Here is a 22,177-nt window from a genome sequence, read left to right as displayed (position 1 = left end):
ATGTGTAAATTTCTGAAGTTCAGTTCTAATTCCAAGATGAATCTGGTGTATTTTGAAAGCAATATTTTTAAGTATTTTGGGATTTTGTAATTGAATCAGGGAAGATACAATGCTACATTTGCTATTTCATTTATAAAGAATTTTTTGAGACATAAGGGTCCTGTGTACTTTTATAGAAAGAAAATTAGCATGTTCAAAAAGTTGGGTTGATTATTTATGTTCCTGCTCATATACCCTTTTCCTGGAAAATATGTGTTTTTTTCCTTTTGATTTTGAATGAAGAGTTAAAAAATTAGACTTCCTATTTTATTCTTAGTTGTAGCTTGCACCCTTCAAAATTACCATGACAATGTTCATTGCCTAGGGGGAAAAAAAAGTCCTCCTAGACTGAATTGATTTTCTACACAAATAAAGTATCAAGGAACCCGCTATGACTAGGTTAGTCTACAGAATCCACAAAGAACTAACATTTAGAAAAGTTTCTATTCTTCTAGTGCTTCTAACAGCAAGTGTATTCTATTTCTTTTACTAATTAAGTTATTGTTAATCTTACAAAGTAGAATAAAATTAACTGTTATTTGACAATGTTGATAAAGGATTAACACAGAAGTGATGAATGGCTGGACCCTCAATGCCATAAGGAGTCACTTAGATACATGAATGTCAATTGAAGCCCCCTTTCAAGGAGCAAATTATATGTTCTCACTGAAGAATTGTGTACTGGCATTATTTCTCAACAGAAATAACTCAGATGATATATTACCCTATTGGTTTGTTTTCAACCAATATTAAAAATAAGAATGTATAGGTTCTAGAAGCAACTTAATTTCTTTTAACAATGGTTGGTAAGGGTGATGTTTTGAATCACAGATGAAAGGGTGATTTGATTTGAATATCTGTTACCTTGCTGATTATTCAAAGATTCCACTGTCCTGTCGTCAGAAACTCATTTCCGAATATAATGAATTTTGTGTGTGCTGATGGCCTACTAATTCCAATTATAAACTATTCATAAATCTACATGGAAACAGGCCGCGAGTAAAGTGCATGGGAACTCAGGTCCTCTGTGCATTTGTTTTCCCTGCTCCTCTTAAATGGGACCAGTTTGAAGTTCCATAATGGCCAGTTCTGGAGATGGCCCATGGACGATGAACAGAAGGCTTAACTGACCGCAGCACTCCTCTGCAGCTGTGGCGGTAGCCTGAGGAGCACCAAAGCAAACCAAAGCCTCACCTGCAGTGCACACAGACTCTTATGCTCCCCAAAGCCCCCAGCATCCGCTGTGTAAGACACAGCTGTGTCGAGGGAAAATAGAGCCAGTTGCAAATAAAGCAAACTGCAAATTGAATCTACGTTAACTGTCCATAATAGACAAAGTGAACAAAAACACCAATTTCATATGTGGCTTAATTGGTTTCAGTTCTGTAGCCAGAATCGTCTTTGATAGACTCTTAGGAAATCCTCAATTCGTGATCCACTTAGACACATCATGAAGGAATGTGGTGTCTGGACATCTTGAAATATGATTTTGTTCTACATCTCATACTAATTTCATTTCTCATAAGCCATATCTCCTTGTGCCAAAACATACATTTTTCTCATCATCTGTTGGTAATTGCCAGTGGGAACAGGGAATATCCACTACACAAATTACTTCTTTGATCTATACATTCAGCCAATAAATATTTGCAAAGCCATATTATAATGAGGACATGGGTTTTGCAGACCACAGTATTCTACTGTGTGGGCAAACTAAATTTTTATTTATTTTTATTCTTGCATTTTATTCCCTTAATTTGTGATAATGAAGACCAAAATATCAATTTTGTAGGATTTTGGTGATATAAGTACATGAGAATTAGCTAAGTGTTTGGAATATATGCTTCCTCCCTTTTTAATATTGTAAGTCTCTTAGGATCTGCTTCACTTATAGGAATTTAAATTGTTGTAATTTATAACACTTCAAAATTTTTTAAATATTTAAGTCAGAAGGCTAAAAGTAAAAACCTAACTGAATAAGTATATTAGAAGAAAATATGACAGAAAAAAATCAGTTTTGAAAGAGCTGATTTCGACATAATTTTGATTTTTCTTCACAACATTAAAAATATATTTCCTCATTCTGCTAATAGAAGAAAGTCTTGATAATTCTAATATTTGAAGTTTAATGAAACATAGGCTAGCTTAAGATGCATGCTGTGAATTAAACACTACTATGCTCATGTGTATATAATATGATGTGTGCTTGTGGCAGATACTTAAATACACTGATGAATTCAGAATCTTTATCTAGAATGCAGCACCAAGAAGAATCTTATAATTACAAAAGTAATTGTAGTTTTGATTCTTCCCTGTATGGTTGGAGTGAGGTTCAATATTTGCCAGTGAAGCGATGACTTGAATCAGAGTTACCAACCAGTGGTTTTTTAGTAGAAACCATTGCAGTGAAGAAAGTGAAGTGATTAGCATTGATGTCAAGAGGTAGGTCATTTATCTGACTAATTAAGGACTAAGTCATTTTTATTTATAAGGGATTTTGACAAAATTATGGCTATTTAATTTAAAATTGATTATTTTAGCACTTCATTCCTTATTGTCTGATTTCTAGCATCCTTGCTTGGGAGGCTCAAACCTGGGGCTTTTGCATGTGGTATCACCATCATGAAAATAAACCCAGAGTTATATGATTGATTGTGGGGTAGAGGAACTCACTTTGAAAAGCCCTCTTAGAGAAGCTTTCATAAAATTGTCTAAAGCAACTGAGACAACCGTGATAAAATGCATTGCCTCTACTGGTATCTGCTTCTGCAGAAGGAGCCCCTCCTGTGTTGATATTCAGCACCTCTTTTAAAATGCTATCTCTGTTTTGCGATGACACTCTGCAGCTGACACTACAAAATCATGCTCTCGTGTCTTTTTTTTTTTTTTTTTCATGGAGGAATGATGATTTTTGAAAGGGGTCCTTTCTGATTTCCTATTTCCTGGTTGTGTGCATAAAAATAAACGCTAGATTTAGATTTAATCAACTCGTCTATTTGTGTTACACCGGATAACTTCTAAACCTTTGTTTCAGAGCATGTTATTGTACTTGATGCTCACATCAGCACTGAAGGTAGACATGCAGAATATATTTTACCAAGTTCTTATGGATGAGAAAAATCATGCCCCACAAAAGCTAATAGGGTATAAATGAGGTCAAATGGGAAGTAAGTGGCTGGCAGGTACAGATGTCCTCTGAGTTGTCTGATTTATTTCCCCCTTTTTTTTTTTTTATTACTCAGGGAACAATGACTTGGATGTGCTGTTTGTTTAAAATTATTAACCAAGTTGTTAAAAGATTCATTAGTAAGATATCTTCCACTAAGTTACCAGATAGACATATCTGAAATTTAAATCTATGTTTACTTGCCTGCATTAAAAGCAGTCCCCTGCTGGGTACAAGATAAAATCCAAGATTTTTTTGGCCCAAAGAAATACTTCTGGGCATGAGTGTTATCTGCCTTTCAAACAAGCTTTCCGTCCCTGCTTTCTGCTTCTTACTCTAACTTCCAACAGCAAAATAGCCCCAAACACATCCAGGTTTTCCCCAAGCTGTCCACCCACTGTGAATGGCCCCACACCTGCATCCCCACACCGACCTCTCTCTTTACCTTAAATAATCCCAACTCATTGTTTGATGATTCTCTGTGCAACTCATCTCCTTTAAGTACCTAAAACTATATTTGGTGCCCTTTTACCTAGACAGTGCTGTTCACCAAATGTCTTATGCTCCTTACAGTCCCTAACACCCAGTGCAGGGGGGGGCATGTGACCAACTCTCTAATAAGTGACTCCGAACAGGAGGGGTGTGCACTTAAGTCAGAGCATTTATTTACTTTTATATTGACTTTTTTTTTTAGATTTAGTTGGACACAATATCTTTATTTTATATTTATATGCTGCTGAGGATGGAACCCAGTGCCTCATGCATGCCAGGTGAGCACTCTACCCCTGAGCCACAACCCCAGCCCCGAGCATTTATTCTTTGATTGCAAGTGTTGTCTGGATTCCAGGACAGCTGCCCAGAGCCAAAGTGGACTAGCATAAGTGAGAAACAGATTCCTGCTACAGGAAACCACCTGAGATTTGGTCTGTTACTTAAAGATGCCTCCCTTCAGCCCTGAGAGTGCTGCAGTAATATGTAAGCAAATGAATGCACAGTCTTAAAGCCTGTGGCTTGGAACAGTGATTGGGCTGGAGAGGGAGGAAAGCGCTGTGGACTCAGACAACAAAGTCTGAAGCTGCAGCGAGACATTTGGCCCAACACTCGGTAAAACCTGGGGTAGCGTGGGAGAAGAGTTCTAGTCAAAGGAGCTTCTAGAATGTGAGAACAGACAAGTCAAAGTGGCCCGAGATAGCATCTCTACGCCAGGATCAGCAGGAGGCTGGGACCCTAACAACCTCCACCATAAAGAGAGGAGAAATGTGGTTTTCCTCTGGATGAAGCCAGTTAGCTAGCACAGATGGCCATGCCATCTGTGTGTGACAGTGGTGCTGTCGAGTTCTCTTACTTGAGACCAGTCAGTATCCATCCTCAAAACATGTATGTCATGGGTTGTGTCTGACAGAGTGTAGGAAAGGGTGACGTTTTCTTTATGTCTTTGAAATGTCTTAGCAGATTGTTTGCAATATGCTTTGCATTCTGTTTTAACGGTACTCAATAATAATTTTTTTCTTTGTCTCCTCCTTTTATGAAATTTCTGGGTCAAGATAAGATTTGTTTTTCAATTATATTTTTCTGGTTTTGTTTAAATTGTATTTCCAGGGGAAGAGGTCTGATAACAAATTGTTAATCGTGAATATTGGCTGGCAAGGCACTTGAGAGAAAGAAATTGAGAATTTTCAATAAAAAAAAAATGAAAGGGCTTTGAAAATTTCATAACCTTGCAAGACTGGAAAAGATAACTGTGTGGAGACATCAAAAAGAAGGAGATAAAATTAAGAAAGTGTTTAAGTAACAGAAACAACGCTAAACAGTCTCAAAGAAAAGAGCAGATTAAGGGTAACCTACACACGCACTGGTTGAATCTGCTGGTGAAGGCGGGTCAGGGTAAACAGCAGCCTGGGGACACCAGGCTCACAACCACCTTTTAATTAGATGAAAATGACCTGAGGCAAAGAATCAATTAAGTGGACACTGCTCCTGCAGGAGCCTGAGAAAGTCACACTGCCCCTGTGCAAATCAAAAGTTGGTGTTTTTTGAGAAAAAGGAAATAAAAGAATGCAGCAAATCTCAGGAATGTGTTTCAACAAACCCTGGGTGATGAGTATTGTACATGTGGTTGGTCCACTAGAAGCAAATATGCGAGCAGCCTCGTAACATTTCAGCAAAATTTTACAGAGGGAAAACACCATAAACCAAAATGGCTATGACTTCTCAAAAAACAATTAAAAATACTATCCACTTATTGATGTATTTTCCTGGGAAGTGTTCATATCAGTACAACATAACTGAATTTTGGAGACATTGATACCACCAGTTTAGACACCTTAGTGTCAAACTTATAGAAGACAGACGTGGACATTATTTACAGAGTGAAAGATTCCAGGACTTCTGAGGTGTGGACAGCCTCAGTAATGCCACTTCAACTCTGATTTACTTCAGGCCACATAATTTCCAAGAGTGTCACCATCTCTAAATAAGAAACAGCTCTGTCATCTAGAACTGCTTTGGCGCCTCCATTTTCTGGGAGAAGAATGGATCTCCAACTTTCCTGCCATCTGGTTGGATCTCTCTGCCCTTCCCTTGACAGCCAGATCCAACAGCTACGACTGTGGCTGGAAATTCTTCTGCCTGAGATTTTTCTGGAACGGTAACCCCTTGTTTGGTGCATTTTGGCTGCACTCCTTTCCACCCATACCCAGGGAAGAAACTGGCTATTGGCCCTGCCCCGTGGCTCAGACTCTGCTCTCAGGTTGTTTTATGTCTTTCCAATACACAGTGACCCTCAGATCTCTAATGTGACCTACCCAGGGCAGAGTGTGGCTGAGGCACTTGAGAGAAAGAGAACACTTTCCCAGTGTCCAGTCACACAAGGTCAGGGAGGCTGAGGATAGAGGAGAGCCTCCCGGAAGGCAGGGGGCAGAGCCTGGGGGAGAAGGCTGAGCCAGCCTTCCAGGGAGCAGCAAGCCGCAGGCAAGGATCCTGTTCGCTCTCAGGTGAGGCCCCTGGGATAGCTCCTCAGCCGAATCTCAGGACCAGGGCCTGCTGGCGGCCGGGCTCCTGATCCTTTCTCTATTCAGTGGTGTGTTTGAGGTGTAGGCTTCCTGTCTTCTAAACTACTGGTCATGGATGGGTAAAGGCAGAAAATGACTTTCCTAATCTTTCTCTTGGAGCCAAGAGAAGCCATTTCTGTGTCTGAGGTAGATGTTGGTATAAATCACCTGCAGACGCTAAACTCTGCGCTAGAGTCTGTGCCTGGTGGGTTGTATCAAGCACTACTTCTGTGCCAAAGTATTTAAACAATTGGTATCAGTCAGCTCAGGCTGCCAGAACACCGTAGCACAGACCGGGTGGCTGAAACAACAGGCATTTATTTGCTCTTGGTTAGGGTTAGTTTTGGAGGCTGGATATCTGCAACGAAGATGCCAGCATGGTCAGTTTAGCTGAGGGCCCCCACCTGGCTGACAGATTGCCACCCTGTCTCTGTGGCTGGGCTCACTTGGATTTTCTTCTGCTGGGCGGTGGAGGAGGGAGAAAGAGATCTTTCTTTGCCTCTTTTTATAAAATTGCTAATTCTGTCACATTCGAATCCCACCCTTCTGACCTCATTTAACTTAATCACCTCCAGAGAGGCCCTATCTTTAATCTATGACACCTGTTGGATATGTCCTGCCCTTCTCCCCTGCCATGTCAGCTGCGGTGGGAGGATTGAGGCATCTGAGACAGGACGTGCAGCCGCATGGGCTTCTGGATGGTGCTCAACCTCAGACCCAGCTCCAGGGAGGGATTAGCCTTTGCTGTTTCTAGTTATTGAGAGTTGGGATTGGCACTGTTGCCTCTTAAAATCCACAGCGTAACTTAACCCTTTGTAACATGGAACACCCCATGGTCTCCTTCATTGGAATTCGTACGTACGTTGTGTTGTGCCACGTGTTGATCTGTCTTGCCAAGTACCCTCTGAGCTCCTTACGGGCAGGGATTATGCATTTTTCATCTTTATGTCTCTAGTTCTTTTTCTTAGTGTTTGACTAATGAATAAAAAGCAGCCCAAAAGGTAAGCAGAGGTTTTGATGTCATAAAAATATTTCCATCCTAGCGTCTAACTGGATTTAGATGACATGGTTGAGGGCACAGGAAAGGCTCGCGTGAGAATGGGCACCAGGGAGGTGTGTGATGTTAAAATCCACAGGTCTACACAGACCACTCCTCTAATTCCAAACAAGTGGTATTAAGACAAAGCCTTTTAGGAAATGAGTGGTTTTTTTTTTTTTTTTTTTGGTGTGTCTAATTTGGAAAATCTCTTGCTATGATAATAGTAGGACTAATTTTTTCCCCTAGGATAAAACATTAATTAAATGCCTTAGGAAACTGTTCTTATCAAGAAATGGAGGCTCTGATCTTCGTTTTTGCTCCGTTAACTTTAAAGTTCAATACATTTTTATTGAACCCACACAGACGTTAGTGTGGATTGCTTTTCACTAATTGGTCTACGGGGAATCACAGTGACAGTTTTGCTCTTCCTTTTGGACTTTTCAATTCTCCTTCAGAAAGTTCCTAAACTTTCTTAATAGTCATTAAATCAAAGAATGATTTCTAGAAATGAGGGGGTAAAATCACTGGAGTTGTGGTTTGATCTCCCCCAGACTGGTGGCGGGTGACCACCTCCCCTGGAAACTCCTTCTCCCAGGAGACCACTCCCTGCTCTGTAGAGCACCAGCCTTTCACTGAGTCCTTCACCCAACAGATGCACAGCTTTGCACATGAGCCCCTCTGGTCTGTTCCCACTGGTGATGTCTTCACCGAGCAGGTTCAGGGTGCCTGCCAGGTGGCAGCAGAGAGTCCAGCGCCACAGGGACATGCTCACACTTCCCTCACTTCAGCTGAAGTTACACGCGACCTTGGTGCTTCACTTCTTGAGTCTAGCTGTATTTCATTCTAATTAACTGCAACTTTTCCATGTTTCAGTCAAGAAATGTCTTAGGACCGTGTGATAAAGGAATATGAGTCCTGCTTACTGCCTAAAAAGCTGTCAGGGACACTCTCTGGTAGATAAAATATGCACCAACCCGTTGAAACCTACAGAATAGGAATTACCAGTTCAGAAGAAAATGTCAGAATCACAAAATACACTCTTTTTTTTTGAAGAAATGGCCCCCCAAAACACTCTTGATGGCAAATGAAATATTTTATGAAAAAAAGAACAAAGTTAGTGATAACTTGACTGATTCCGAGGAGCTGGGCTCTGTGCGAGCGTTGGAGAAATTGCTTAACTACGTTACACCTTATACCCAGGAGACCACTAATCTGAATATTCAAAATCTGAAATGCTCTGAAATCCCCACATTTTCAGCATAATGCTCCGAAAGTTTCATATTTCAGAACATTTCAGATTTTGGATTTTTGTATTAAAGTTACTCAACCAGGAAAGTCTGTGCAAATATTCCAAAGTGTAAAACTTCAGAAATCTGAGCTACTTCTGGTCTCAAGACTTCCAAATACAAGGCATCCTTAACCTGTATCATATATAGACTGAACAGTTGTATAGCATGCTATATATTCATACATATTATGCATTTTCATGGGTTTACATCATATTTAATACTCTGCTTTATCTTGACTTCATTTATTCACTTATTCAGGGAGCCTCAAGATTGAACCGAGGGGTGCTCTATCACAGAGCTACCTCCCCAGGCCGTTTTTTTTTTTTATTTTTTTAATTTTTTGATTTAAGCTTTGGCTAAGTCACCAAGGCTGGGGCTTTGAACTTGCAGTCCTCCTGCCTTAGTTTCCGTAGTCACTGAGATTACAGGTATCATCTTACCTTTTACCTAAGTACTCAGACATGAAATAGTGAAGGGCATTTTTCTGTTTGCATTCCTGATGACAAAAGTTTTAGGGAAAACTAAGTCTCTTCCCTCACCGAATCCTTAATAACCCACATGCAGCCTTTGCTTCTACAACCACCATCCCATAGTAACCATAGTTACAGTTGGCGTTGTGTTACATTCCCAATTGCTATAAATTGGTAACCAGATTTTCCTCAGACAGTCAAGTAGAGGCAGTTTTATGAAAGTTGGTGAGACATTTATTTTAAACACCAATTTTGTTATCTTAGGCATTTTGCTCAATAGGGGAGGTTACGTTTTGAATAATAGTTTTATAAAAAGGATTTTGAGCTCACCTGAATTTTGCCATGCAGGCATTTGAACTCATCTTCATTTTTTGCTCACAATATTTATGAGGGTACATGAAGTGAAAATGCCACATCAGCAGTTTAAAAAGTGGTTTTTGTCTTTCACAGGATAAAATAGGGCATAATCACGAATCCTATGACTTACTTGGCAGATCTGGTAAATTTGTGATATTTTCAGAAAATAAGTTTGGATGGACAATTGGTTGCTTTTTACTCTTAAACTGCGAAGTTGCAGTCATCATAGTAAAAGAGCAATTGCTCTGAGCTGATGTGAGACCATGAATTCATCTCTCAAATGCTGTTCCCTGCCGAGGCCCCAAAGCTTTTTGGTCCTTGTTCTCCTCTGTCCTCCCCTAGGCACCTGCTCCCTGAGGCTTACGATGCATGACTATAATTATCAGGGTGAATGAGGTTATGTCCTTCCAGAATAAATGATCTAGATCCATCTTATTGTTCATTTTATAATTTAGAATTTATCACAGTAGAATTTATCAACATTTTTGAAGAAGTCCATCAGTAAGAAGAATATTTTGACATATTCAATTTTATTACTTACCAGTACACACAGTAACATAAATAAATGGCTAAGAATTTATATCAAAGAGCATGCCCTGTGTAATGAACTAATTAAATAAAACCAGAAGATACGGGTCTTTTGCTCTGTTTTGCTAGGATGGCTGGCCTGGCTTCACCCTATATCTGCCTCCAAGCTTTCCTCAGTGTCATCACCAGCCCTACTACCAGCTCAGACTCAGGGACACGTGTCCTAGGTGGGTCTCTCTGGATCAGTCATGCACAGCACTTCTGTCCTTGGCTCCTTTTAATAAGAGGGAGATCATCTGAAATTTATAAATGATGCACAAAATTACAGTCAATATCCTAATCATTAAGGAACAGAAGACACCCATGATATAAAAATAAAATAATACAAATAAATCGTGTTCAAAAGGACAAACCTCCAATCTCAAAGGCAAACAAAAGAAAAAAGAAAAAGAGATACCAAATTGCTGTATCAAAATAGAAAGACCTTAGATCATCATTTTAATGTTTGTATTTATGGGGACAAGAAGGGCACTCTCTCAGCACTGTTAGGAGGTATATGAATCTGTATTACTTTCCTTCAAAGCAATTTACTGTACTGTAAAGAACATTTAAGTGTTCACATCCTTTGACCCAGCAATTCTTTTTAAAAGGCTCCGTTAAGAACATAATCAGAGATTTGCACATTTTTGTTTTCACAGATGGTCAGTGTGACCTAATTTATTATAGTTCATTTTGGAAACATCTTAATGTTAAATTAATGATGGCTAGCCATATGTTTAGACCTCATATAGCCACTGGAAGCTCAATTATGAAGTATTCAAGAATTGCTTTTAAATATAATATAAAGTGAGAAATAGGATAAATTTCCTTATTTGTATTCATTTAAATTTATATTGGGCAGAAGTACACCAAAATATTAACAGCATTAATCTCCAGATGGAGATATTATGAGTAATTTTAAGGTTTTCTTTTCCACTCCTCTATTGAAAGTTTGTATTAACTTTTGAAATCCTATAATTTAAGGAAGTAAAAACTCAATACTATGAAAATATGGTGATTTATTTAAAAAAACTTAATGTGTTCAAACCTTTTTTAGGTTATGAAAAGTGGTTTCCGTTCTTATCATACAAACCCCCAAATAAAGGCCTGGCAGTATTCTGTGGCCTAAGGCATCCTAACCACAGAATGCTCTGCTTTCTTTCCCCTTTATGAAAAAGAAAAATGATAAATTTCTTCATACTTTCTTTTCCTGTGGAAAAGAAACCTCAAGAAACATGGGGTACAATCTGCATATAAGAATATTCACCAATATTTGTGAGAAGTTCCATTTTTAACAAATGTCAACATTCAGGACTTTATCATTGTTATTAAATTTTTTTCTCCTTTGCTGGGAAAGGAACTCATGGCTCATGCATGCCTGGCAAGTACTCTACCACTGAGCTACATCTCTAGTTCCTTAAAATTTATTTTAAAAATAAACATTATGTTGTATGTATTTTTGTACAACATATTATTTTGAAATATGTACATGTTTTGGAATGAATAGATGGAACTAATTAACAAATTCTTATTTGTGTGTGTGTGTGTGTGTGTGTTGAAAACTTTTTTCACCACCAAAAAAGCTCCTTTGTGCCCCTTGAAGTGCATTCTAGCCACCCTAGCTCAGGCACCATTGATTTGTTTTCTGCCACTACAAATTAGTTTTGCCTATTATGGAATTTTCTACATATATGATCAAGCATATTGCTTAAAATATTTTTGAGATTCATTCTCATAGTGTTCCATTAGCAGGCAGCATCCTATTGTAGAACTACATTATCATCTGTCTCTCCAGTCACTAATGGATGGTCATTTGGGTTGTTTCCAGCTTTGCCTGTTATGAATACAGTTACCATAAACATCCAGATAAAAATGCTGTGTATGTTTTGGGGGGTTGGGTAGATAAATATCTAGAAGTAAAACAGTCATGTGGTACACATAAAAACTGCCAAACTCTTTCTTGAAGTGGGGTTCCAGCTATTACTCCCCTTAGCAAGAAGAGATTAGAGTATTCCATCTCCAGTTGACGTTTTTATTGTTTTTGTTTTCTCTTTGTAAAGGGGAGGATTAGTGGTGTCTATGGTTGTAATTTACAGTTTCTGATGACTAATGATAGTGAGCATGTTTTCCTGTGTGCATTGTCTACCAGTCTAGCTTCTTTTCTAAACTGTCCGCATTTGGGGGCCTGTTTCATTAATGGATTATTTTTCTTCTTATTTTGGATTGTAAGAATTCTTTATGGGTCATGAGTATATAACTAAGTTGCTGTCAAATAAAGATTTTATGATTTTCCTCCAGCTCTGTCTCATCTTTTCTCTTATACTCTGAAGTATCTTGTGAAGAGCAGAAGTTTTTAACTTTGATGAAGCCTGACTTATTGATGCATTTTCTATACATTTGTTTTTCATTGTAATAATTATTCTTAACTTTGCCTTTAAAGGTTACAAATATTTTCTTTCATAATAGCTGCCATTCTGACTGAAGTGAGATGAAATATTAGAGTAATTTTGATTTACATTTCTCTAATTGCTAGTATGACGAACATTTTTTCATATATTTGTTAATTGTATATCATCTTCTGAGAAGTGTCTGTTCATGTCCTTGGTCCATTTATTGATTGGGTTATTTGTTTTTTGGTGTTTAGCTTTTTGAATTCTTTATATACCCTAGAGATTAGTGCTCTATCTGATGTGTGAGAGGTAAAGATTTGCTCCCAAGATGTAGGCTCTTTATTCACCTCACAGATTGTTTCTTTTGCTGAGAAGAAACTTTTTAGTTTGAGTTCATCCCATTTATTATTCTTGATTTTAATACTTGCACCAAAGGAGTCTTATTCATGAAGCTGGGGCCTAATCCCACATGATGGAGATAGGGCCTACTTTTTCTTCTGTTAGATGCAGGGTCTCTGGTTTTATTCCTAGGTCCTTGATCCATTTTGAGTTGAAGTCAGAATGGCAGCTACTATGAATACAAACAACAGTAAGTGTTGGCGATGATGTGGGGGAAAAGGCACACTCATACATTGCTGGTGGGACTACAAATTGGTGCAGCCAACATGGAAAGCAGTATGGAGATTTCTTGGAAAATTGGGAATGGAACCACTATTTGACCCAGCTACCCCTCTCCTTGGTCTATACCTAAAGGACTTAAAAACAGCATACTACAGGGACCCAGCCACATCAATGTTTACAGCAGCACAATTAACAATAGCTAAACTGTGGAACCAACCTAGATGCCCTACAGTGGATGAATGTATAAAAAAAATTTGGCATATATTCACAATGGAATATTACTCAACAATAAAAGAGAATAAAATCATGGCATTTGCAGGTAAATGGATAGAGTTAGAGAAGATAATGCTAAGTAAAGTTAGAAAATCCCAAAAAATCAAATGCCGAATGTTTTCTTTGATATAAGGAGGCTGATTCATAGTGGGATAGGGAGGGGGAGCATGGGAGGAACAGACGAACTCTAGATAGGGCAGAGGGGTTGGAGGGGAGGGGAGGGGACATGGGGTTAGAAATGATGGTGGAACGTGAAGATCATTATTATCCAAAGTACATGTATGAAGACATGAATTGGTGTGAATATACTGTGTATACAACCAGAGATATGAAAAATCGTGCTCTGCATGTGTAATATGAATTGTAATGCATCCTGCTGTCATATAAAAATAAAAAGTACTTAAAAATAAATAAATAAATAAATGGAGAAAAAATATTTTCTGTATGTTTCTTTGATAAGTTTACAATTTTAACTTTTATATTTAGGTGTATGTTCATTTGAGCTTTGGGGGGCTATTATGAGTTTTATGAGCAGTTTGGACTACTATAGGAAATATAATTAATTGAGTGGTTTAAACAAGAGAAATTTTATCATTTCACAGTCTGGAGGCTGAGAAGCTCAAGATCAAGATGCCAGGAGGGTGGCTTTTGCTGAGATTCTTCATAGCTGGTAGATGGCTGCCTTCTCGCCATGTGTTCATATGGTGGAGGAAAGGAGTCAGCAAGCTTCTCTGGTATTTTTGTGAAAGTACGCAAAGCTCATGTGGCCTCCTGTTTATGACCTCACCTAAATCTGGTTATCTCTGGAAGGCTCCTCTGCAGATACCATGACGCTGGGGGTCAGGGCTTCAACATTACATTGGGAGGACGCAGGTCTGGCCATTGCAGCAAGGGAAGGCTGGGGTTCACATTTCTACTGTCCAGTTGTTTCAGCACTGTTTGTCTCCTTTTTACACGAATTTATGTAGACTTAAAAATAAAGCAAAACAATAACAACAACAACAACAACAACAACAACAACAAACCAAATTGACCAGCTATGTAGGTGTTGTTTTCCAAAGCAGACACAGATGAAGCTGCATGGAGCCACGGAGTCCTCCCCTAAGGGCCCCAATAACATGCTCAGCTGTCAGATGCAGAAGGCTTCAAATGTACTTCATCAGTTCAGTACAGCAAGGTTGCCTAGGGAGACATCACTCCGTGAAAGGTGTCTGTTTTTGAACTTTTCACTATTTTCTGCTGATCATGAGGTTGATCCTTATGTTAATACTACACTATCTTTGTTATTATAGTTTTGTAGCAAGACTCTTAACCAGGTAGTGAAAATCCTTTAATTATATTCTTCTTTTCAAAATTGCCTTAGCTCTTCTAGATCTTAGGCAATTCCAAATAAATTTTGCAATCAGCTTGTCATTTATTTTAGAAAAGTCTATTGAGATTTTTTATTAGGATAAAGGTGAATCTATAAATTAATTTAGATAAGACTGCTCTCTTAACAAGATAGTTTTTCCAGTTCATGAACGTATACATATTCCTATTTATTTTGCTCTTCTTTAATTTCTCTAAGCTATATTTTACAGTTTTCCATGTAAAGTTTTTGCATATATTGTGTTAAGTCCACCTGTGCATATTTCATATTTTGATGCCATTATAAGTAATGCAATTTTTTTTACTTTTAATTATTCATTGATAGCATAGAAAATACAATAGATTTTTTATATATTTATATGCTACAACTGTGCTCAATTCATATCTTAGCAGTGTTTCAAAATAAATTTGTTAGGTTTTTACCTCAGTAGTCTCAGTGTACAGAAGTTTGATTTTCAGTGCTTTACAATTTGATTTCTGCAAACAGTAATATTAGAACATAAACAGATTTCAAAGAATTACGCATCATAAATTAGTAAATTCTAGGAGGGGTGGGGGTAGGAAAGATGGTGGAAGGATATGAACATTATTGCCTTAGGTACATGTATGACTGCACATGTGGTGTGATGCTACATTGTGTACAACCAGAAAAGTTGTGCTCCATTTGTGTACAATGATTCAAAATGCATTCTGCTTCCATGAATAACTAATTAGAACAACTACAAAAATTAGTAAATTCCCATGCTTCCTGCTGACCCTTCAATGTTGTAGGCCCCTACCAACCCTCAGGTGTGCCCCAGGTACCAGTCAGTACACAGACAGCTGTACAGTGTTTTCTCCAAAGTCTTGTTGCACTGGTGCCATTTTTTCTAATGGGCCTTGAGGTCTGGACTCGTGGCCAGTCACACTGATTTCCCTTCCTGGAACAGAGTTGGTAATTCTTTCTCTGGCATTTAAACACAAGCTTCTCCCAAGCATTGTGCCGAGCTGCTTCTCCCATTTCCTGTGGCTTTAGCTTTGCCTCAGGATGTGCCACAGCAGAGTTCTCCATGACCAGGGCTCTTCAGACGGAGCCAGAGCTGCTCTCAGGAATGAGACACAGGCAAATGGTGATTTCTGAGGGAGAGTTGATACTTAAGAGGCTCACACACCTGTCATGTGGCAATGCTGTGGACTGTGTGTGGCTTTGCCTGCACCAACTCGCTGGCTTCTCTGAACTTAGCTGGAGGTAGGTATTTAAATTCTGCTAACACAAAAGAGAAAATGCAGTGCCAGAGGGGTCAAATGCCCCAGACAAAACTGGTAGGGGACAGTGCTGTGGTCTAAACCTAACTCACTCTGATTCCCAGGGCAGGTAGGTATGTGGGTGTCCGGGTTAAGTTTTAGGTATTAAGATATTCATTGTTTAAGAAGTTATTCTGGCAAACAACAAAAACTACAAAACAAATACTAGGCCAAGAAAACAAAAACAGTGGGAGATTATGGACCTCATCTATTTCAATGTATTTTTTTTTTTCATGTAAGTTACAGAAAATGATCGAGAGCATAAAATTTGGTGTTTTGGTTGAGAATATTAATTTTAAAACATACAAAGCCAGTTTATTCCCCTTAAAAGCTTTGAAGGAATAAGAAATTTGAAAAAATAAAAAAAATAAGGAGAAAAAATGGCAAACTTGAGGTAGACAGGTATAAATGGAGTAAAAATTCTTTACAAAAACAAAAAATGCTTGTTTTTAAAAACCCTGAGATGTAGTCTGTTGAAATGATGGGACAGATAAAATCATTCTTATTAGCATCATCATCATTAATGTTTTTGTTATTTTTGTATGCAAGAAAAGGAAGATTGGTGTATCCAGGAGAAAGACACGGAGGAGAGGAAGAGGGGATCTTGGAAGTAGCGTTAACTGAGAGAGAACAAACCAAACTGCAGTTCAGTTATATACACACTTCCTCCGGCCAGTAAAAAGTGTACCCTAGATTTTAGGTTCTTGAGTCTTTAAAAGATATCATATCTTTTCCATAATCATGATTTTAACATAGTGTACATATCTAAAAATACTTATTTTGTTTTGAGAGTCTTTATTTCTCATCGTTATCTGGAACGTGGTTACCACTACACTCTCAGTACCCCTCAGACAGGGGCAGAGTTGGGGGAACTCACAGCTGCTGAATAAACAGGATCCAAGGTTCTTCAGAGAGATCAGCAGGTGGAGGGTTCAGCGTTTCCTCTGTGCAAAAGTGCTCCAGACTCGTAAAGTTACTACTGCTTAGTTTTCCTTTTGTTTGTCTCCTTTAGGAGACATATGACTTGAATAAATATTTAGTTTTGTAAGAAGAAGGTTACAACTTAAAATTGTCATTTCAAGGCAATGGAACCTCACTGATTGTTACCTTTAGGACCATGGATTCATTTTAAGTTGTGATAAGTCAATCCCCACTGTGCAGACTGATGCATTGAACATCTTTTCCTTACACAGAATCCTCAAACTCGAGTCTTATATTGGGTGTGTGACAACAATATTACAGGGGTCGCAGCAGAAAGACACAATTTGGTTGGTTGTGGTTCGTGTCTGCATCTACGTCTGTGCATAATGATCAAGCATTTGTATGTGTGGATCCCAAGCACAGACTAGGATGAAGAAACCAACTATTTGCTTGATATGCTCCGTGTGAAATCTGAGTTGTACATTTCATAAATTATGGATTTGCCAACATTTATTCAGTCATTCTGAGTTAATATTATACTTAATTACTAATGTTACCAACATAAACACCTGGGTGAAGGTACAGTATACTTGTCACAAGCCTGAAAAGCAATATTTAAATGATTTTATGAAAATACCATTCAATATTGTATGCTTACAAGACATCCACAAAAAGAGTGCAGGGAGAGACATATTTAATTTAACAGGAATCCTATAGCATGAAGATACATAAAAATGAGAATTATTATAATCTTGGAAATATATTGCATCACTAAAATAGTTTGAGGTTTAGTGGAAGTGACTGAAATTATTTTAAATGGGGTAATTATCTTGCCATACACTTAATAAATTTTATTCAGATTATCGATGAGAATTGGAAGAAATTTAGTGTTACCTTATACTCTTTATAAAGGCAGTGGCCATCTCTGGCAACAGTGGATAGAGTTTTCCTTCAGGAGTTTATCACATCCCTACTACTCTTGGTCTTTGCACTAGAGCTTACCTTCCCGACTCAAAGGTGAACCACGTGGAGTCCCGACCATATCTCCTCAGTGAGCTGAGAGGCCACATCACCAGTTTGACCTTGGCGTTGTGGATGTCCCAGAGATAGATATTCTCATGGGTGATCTGCATTGTGCATTCTCCATAAATATCCAGATTTGGTGTAGGCATGAGATAAACATTGAATCGCTCTGCAAAGAAACAAAGCATGGACAAAATTAAGTGACAAGGGATCCGAGTGTTCACAAGAGGACCGTGTTCATTTGTATACCTCTTTGCCTCCACACTTCAGAAAGCACCACCACATTCCCTGGTGACAGGGATACACCTTTCAAAACACCACCTCCTCCTCTGTGTGTGAAAATAGGAGCTCATTAGAAGACTCTTAACCATTGACTTCTTTGCTCTCATTGTATAAATTTTCATTGCATGCATGTTTTATGGTTAGGATGAAATCTCAACAGAAAACTAAGGGCAAAAGCTAATTGGAATCTCTGTCTAAAAGGCACTTCTCTTTGCTTATTCACACAATCTAAGTTGATATCATGGATATCCTGCAAGAAAAGTGCTATTTATTGTAATTGGCAAGAACTTACTGAATTTCACCTTTGTAATATGAAGTGTTTAATACACAATCGGTGTGACTCACTAGCTATGTAAGCACTGCAAAAAATAATTTAGTTTATATCTCAAAACAAATGGCACCAGGGCAAATTCAGCATATGGTAATTGTAGATATCTGTTACCACCTTCTGCAGAATTTAAGACATTACCTTGGTAAGAAAAATAAAAATGCAAAACTTCTTTCATTCTGGAATTTTATAGTTGAAAAGACTGTTAGTCGGCGATGATTTCAAACCCTGCTATGTCATTTCTGGTATATCTCAAAGGCTATTTCAAAATTCTGAAGCCCTTGATTCCCATTTAAATGCATTAAATGACTTTATTTTGACAAACACAGAGGTTAGTTTATAAGTTCCAGGAAGTAAAGAACTCAGTATGTCCTATAAAGTGTCCTATAAAATACCTTAGTTCCTAGCACCATAGCCTCATTTTACAGTAAGTGATCAATACATATCAGGTTATTATATGAGTGAAATAAATTTCTTCATGATGAATATGGGATGCAAAAATTGGGAAATTATGAAAAAAATAACATCATGATAACAAAAAGTTTAAGAATTGCTTGGCTGATAGATCTGGGCGAGTTAGAATTTAATTGTGAAGAGTGCTTTAGAAGCCATTCTGTTTAGTTATTTTAAGAAACAGCATAATGCAGCTGCGTTGGAAGAGGATTGATAGGTTTGGGGGATGTACTATTATTCATCCTACTGTCACGATCTGAATCACATGGTATTTGCGGGTGCTCAGCTGGAATTACGTGTATAATACAACGGATATTTTCTCTGGCAGGAATTTCACCCAGTAAGGATTCTCCTATGCCAAAAGACAATATTCAGATTCCAAAATGGGTGAAATTAATGTAAGCATAGTAGTTTAAAATTTACTGGCCATATCACTACTATTATACACATATGTTTGCAAATTTTTTTTAACAAAAGATAGTCTAATGACTTAACTTTTACTTAGGTTATTGACCCATGAAATTAATATGCATATGGATTTCACACTCATTTCCTCAGGAAATGACAAAAGGAGATCAATTTTATAGGTGAAAAATGAAGAAAGAATGTTGTCCCATTAATTATCTGCAATGAAATATCACAAATAAATACTCATTGTGTATATCCTAAAGTGAATTTTAGCATTAAATGCATCATTGGCATTCTCACCATAATTGCTAACCCATTGAGATTATAAGTAGTAAATGAAAGGGACGTGATCTCATAAAAGAGCATCCATGGAACTTGGACCCAATAGGTGGACTCAGGAATACAGACATTGCCTGAACATCAAGCTCTTTTTTTTTTTGCTCAAGACAAAGTGAATCTCACCATCATGTACATCCAGAAGAATGGGGCCCTAATTAGAATAAGATATATTCCATGCTTGTATAATTACATCAAAATGGAATCCACTGTCTTGTATAACTAAAAATAACCAATAAAAAAATTAAAAATAAAATGAGATCTCAAAAAAATCCCTCTGGAGAAAGGAAAGCTTCCATATTTGGAATTAATTGTATTTCAGTGGTCTCTGTTGTGCATGGGGAAAACACTGTTATCAAAGAGGAAAGTAAAACATTCTTCTTCAGTCTTCCCTTTCCATCAATTTTAGAGTCTAAAGACAGAAAAGAATTAATGCCCAAATGCAAGAAATAAAAACCCTTTTTCCAGAATAAACATCATTAACCAGTATTACTATTGCTTGGGGCTATATAGACCCCTGGTAACCATAGCCAGAGTTTAATATTTAAAAGAAAATAGAAGAGGTGAAAATACAACCTTGACCGTGAGTGCCATTCAAGGGGATGGCATGTGAAACATCAGCCAGGGTGGAGAACCCAGCAGCACTATGACATTTTCACTGAAATGTCCATGTGCTCAAATATCGGCAGATAAAAACCAATAATAACCAACCATGGGAGGGTTGGAAGAATCATACTGTATGGACATAACGAATGAGTGAACTTGGTGCAATTCACCCCATGCAAGGCTCTACATGTCAAAATCACGGAGGTCCATCCTTTACAAGCCAAGGGTGATTGGAGGATGGGCCCTGGAGGAGCCTTCCCAGGGCAGGCAAGCTCTGGGGGTGCACTGGTGAGGTCTACCTGGGGGACCCGTCCCCTTGTTTGCTTTCTGCTTTCCCTGTCTCCAAGCTTTGAAACCAACACGTCACCTGTTCCTGTTAACTGGGTTAGAAAGTCAGTCAGTTTCAAACTCTCCAGACTTCCCTTTGATGCTCTTTCTTGTAACTTTGGAAAGAAATTATCATAAGAAATATTATTTTCAATTGTCAGATGTTCAAAATTCATTCTGCTCCAATGGTTAATTTCTAAGGATTTCAAATTCAACTAAAAAGTGGACTATAATTAAATCCAGTATAAAATCAGGCATATCAAGGGGAGGGTGGCACATCAGATTACACATGTGCATGTCACTGGATTCCATTATGATGAGGAAGGAAGCTCTCTCTGCCTTTGCCAGGAATAAATTATTTACTTCTTCTAAAAAGTCCATGTGTGCTTGGAGAAAATTCATCGAAGTTTTTATTGGAAAGAAAGACCATTTCAAAACTGAGTGGTTAAAATGGGCTTCATTTTAATGAATATTTTTTTAAAGTATACCTATGTGAAATGCATCTAACAGGCATGCATTTTTAAAAGTTTAAGAATCTGCATGTGTTTTTAATTGCCTTGAATCCTGGCTTTCAGAGTCTGGTGTGCACCAAGATGACCTGCAAGTTGGTTTAAACACAGTATTGGCCCACCTCTGCCCTTATCGTTTCTGATACAGCAGGTGTGCGTTGGAGCCAGGTAATTTACATTTCTATTTATTTCCAGGAGATGAGGAAGTTGCTGTTCTGGGAATCACACTTTGAGAAATTTTGATTTGTGAGACTCCTTTTAAAATATGGCCAGGGAAATAGCAATGTTAGAGAAGCCAATACTTTTCAAAAGCTATGCTGTGCTCTACTAGGACAAACCAGCACATTTCCTCAAACATATTCTCTAATATCTGTTCATCTAAATTAATTCCATCTCAACTGATTCATGACTGACTTTTATAAAAGTGATAAAAGTGATCTCATGCATAGTAAGGAATAGAAAGAGAGAAGGTCTTAAAGACAGTTTATAATTTACTAAAATAAGTATATTCCAAGCAATTTTTCTTTTATTATGATAAAGAACAGAAAACCCTAATAAAAAGGATCAGAAAGCCCACTGCCAAATAGCCAAAAGAACTGGAAAAGAAACTAATTGTCTAAATAGTGATAATTTTCTGAAACATGAGTAAAAACTCTACAAATATTATGAAGAAATCAGTTTTTTGAAAAAGTTGTGTAAAACACATGTCAGGTTAAAATGTGTGTATTCCTACTCACTATAAAATTATAAGGCTAAAAGTATCTCCAACACATTGCCCATGAATTTGTATTTATTAAGACATAGGGTCACATGTCAGGTGATACATGAGAAAGCACAGTTTTATTTTAGATATCTGAGACGACAAGCAAGGTGGAATACTTATTACTTTGTGCTATGATGCAGTAGCATTGAATCTGAGATTTTTTACACTGGGGCTGGATTAAGAGATCCAAGGGCCTGCACCATGTCCATAGAAGGCTGGAGATGTGGCAGTAGGTCACAACCTGGAGAAGTGTCCAGAGAACATTACAAGCTGGGGCGTGGCCACACAGAAAGGACTGAGATCAGTCA

The 22,177-nt window shown here is 37.9% G+C and overlaps 1 protein-coding gene across 1 annotated transcript in view; it reads right to left on the bottom strand.

Moving 5' to 3' along the window:
- Dok6 (docking protein 6) overlaps positions 1-22,177 on the bottom strand; it is a 372,278-nt gene that overhangs the window by 116,114 nt on the left and 233,987 nt on the right. Inside the window, exon 5 of the mRNA XM_046448628.2 lies at positions 17,837-18,026. Coding sequence (XP_046304584.1) covers positions 17,837-18,026 — 190 coding nt within the window. The remainder of the gene's footprint in view (positions 1-17,836; positions 18,027-22,177) is intronic.

The sequence above is a fragment of the Marmota monax genome, unplaced genomic scaffold (assembly GCF_021218885.2).
Source record: "Marmota monax isolate L192 unplaced genomic scaffold, Marmota_monax_Labrador192_F-V1.1 WCK01_AAM20220418_F8-fsc00060, whole genome shotgun sequence".
NCBI classification, from domain to species: Eukaryota; Metazoa; Chordata; class Mammalia; order Rodentia; family Sciuridae; genus Marmota; species Marmota monax.
The sequence above is the reverse complement of the archived record's forward strand: the minus strand, read 5'-3'. Positions and strand labels throughout refer to the sequence as shown.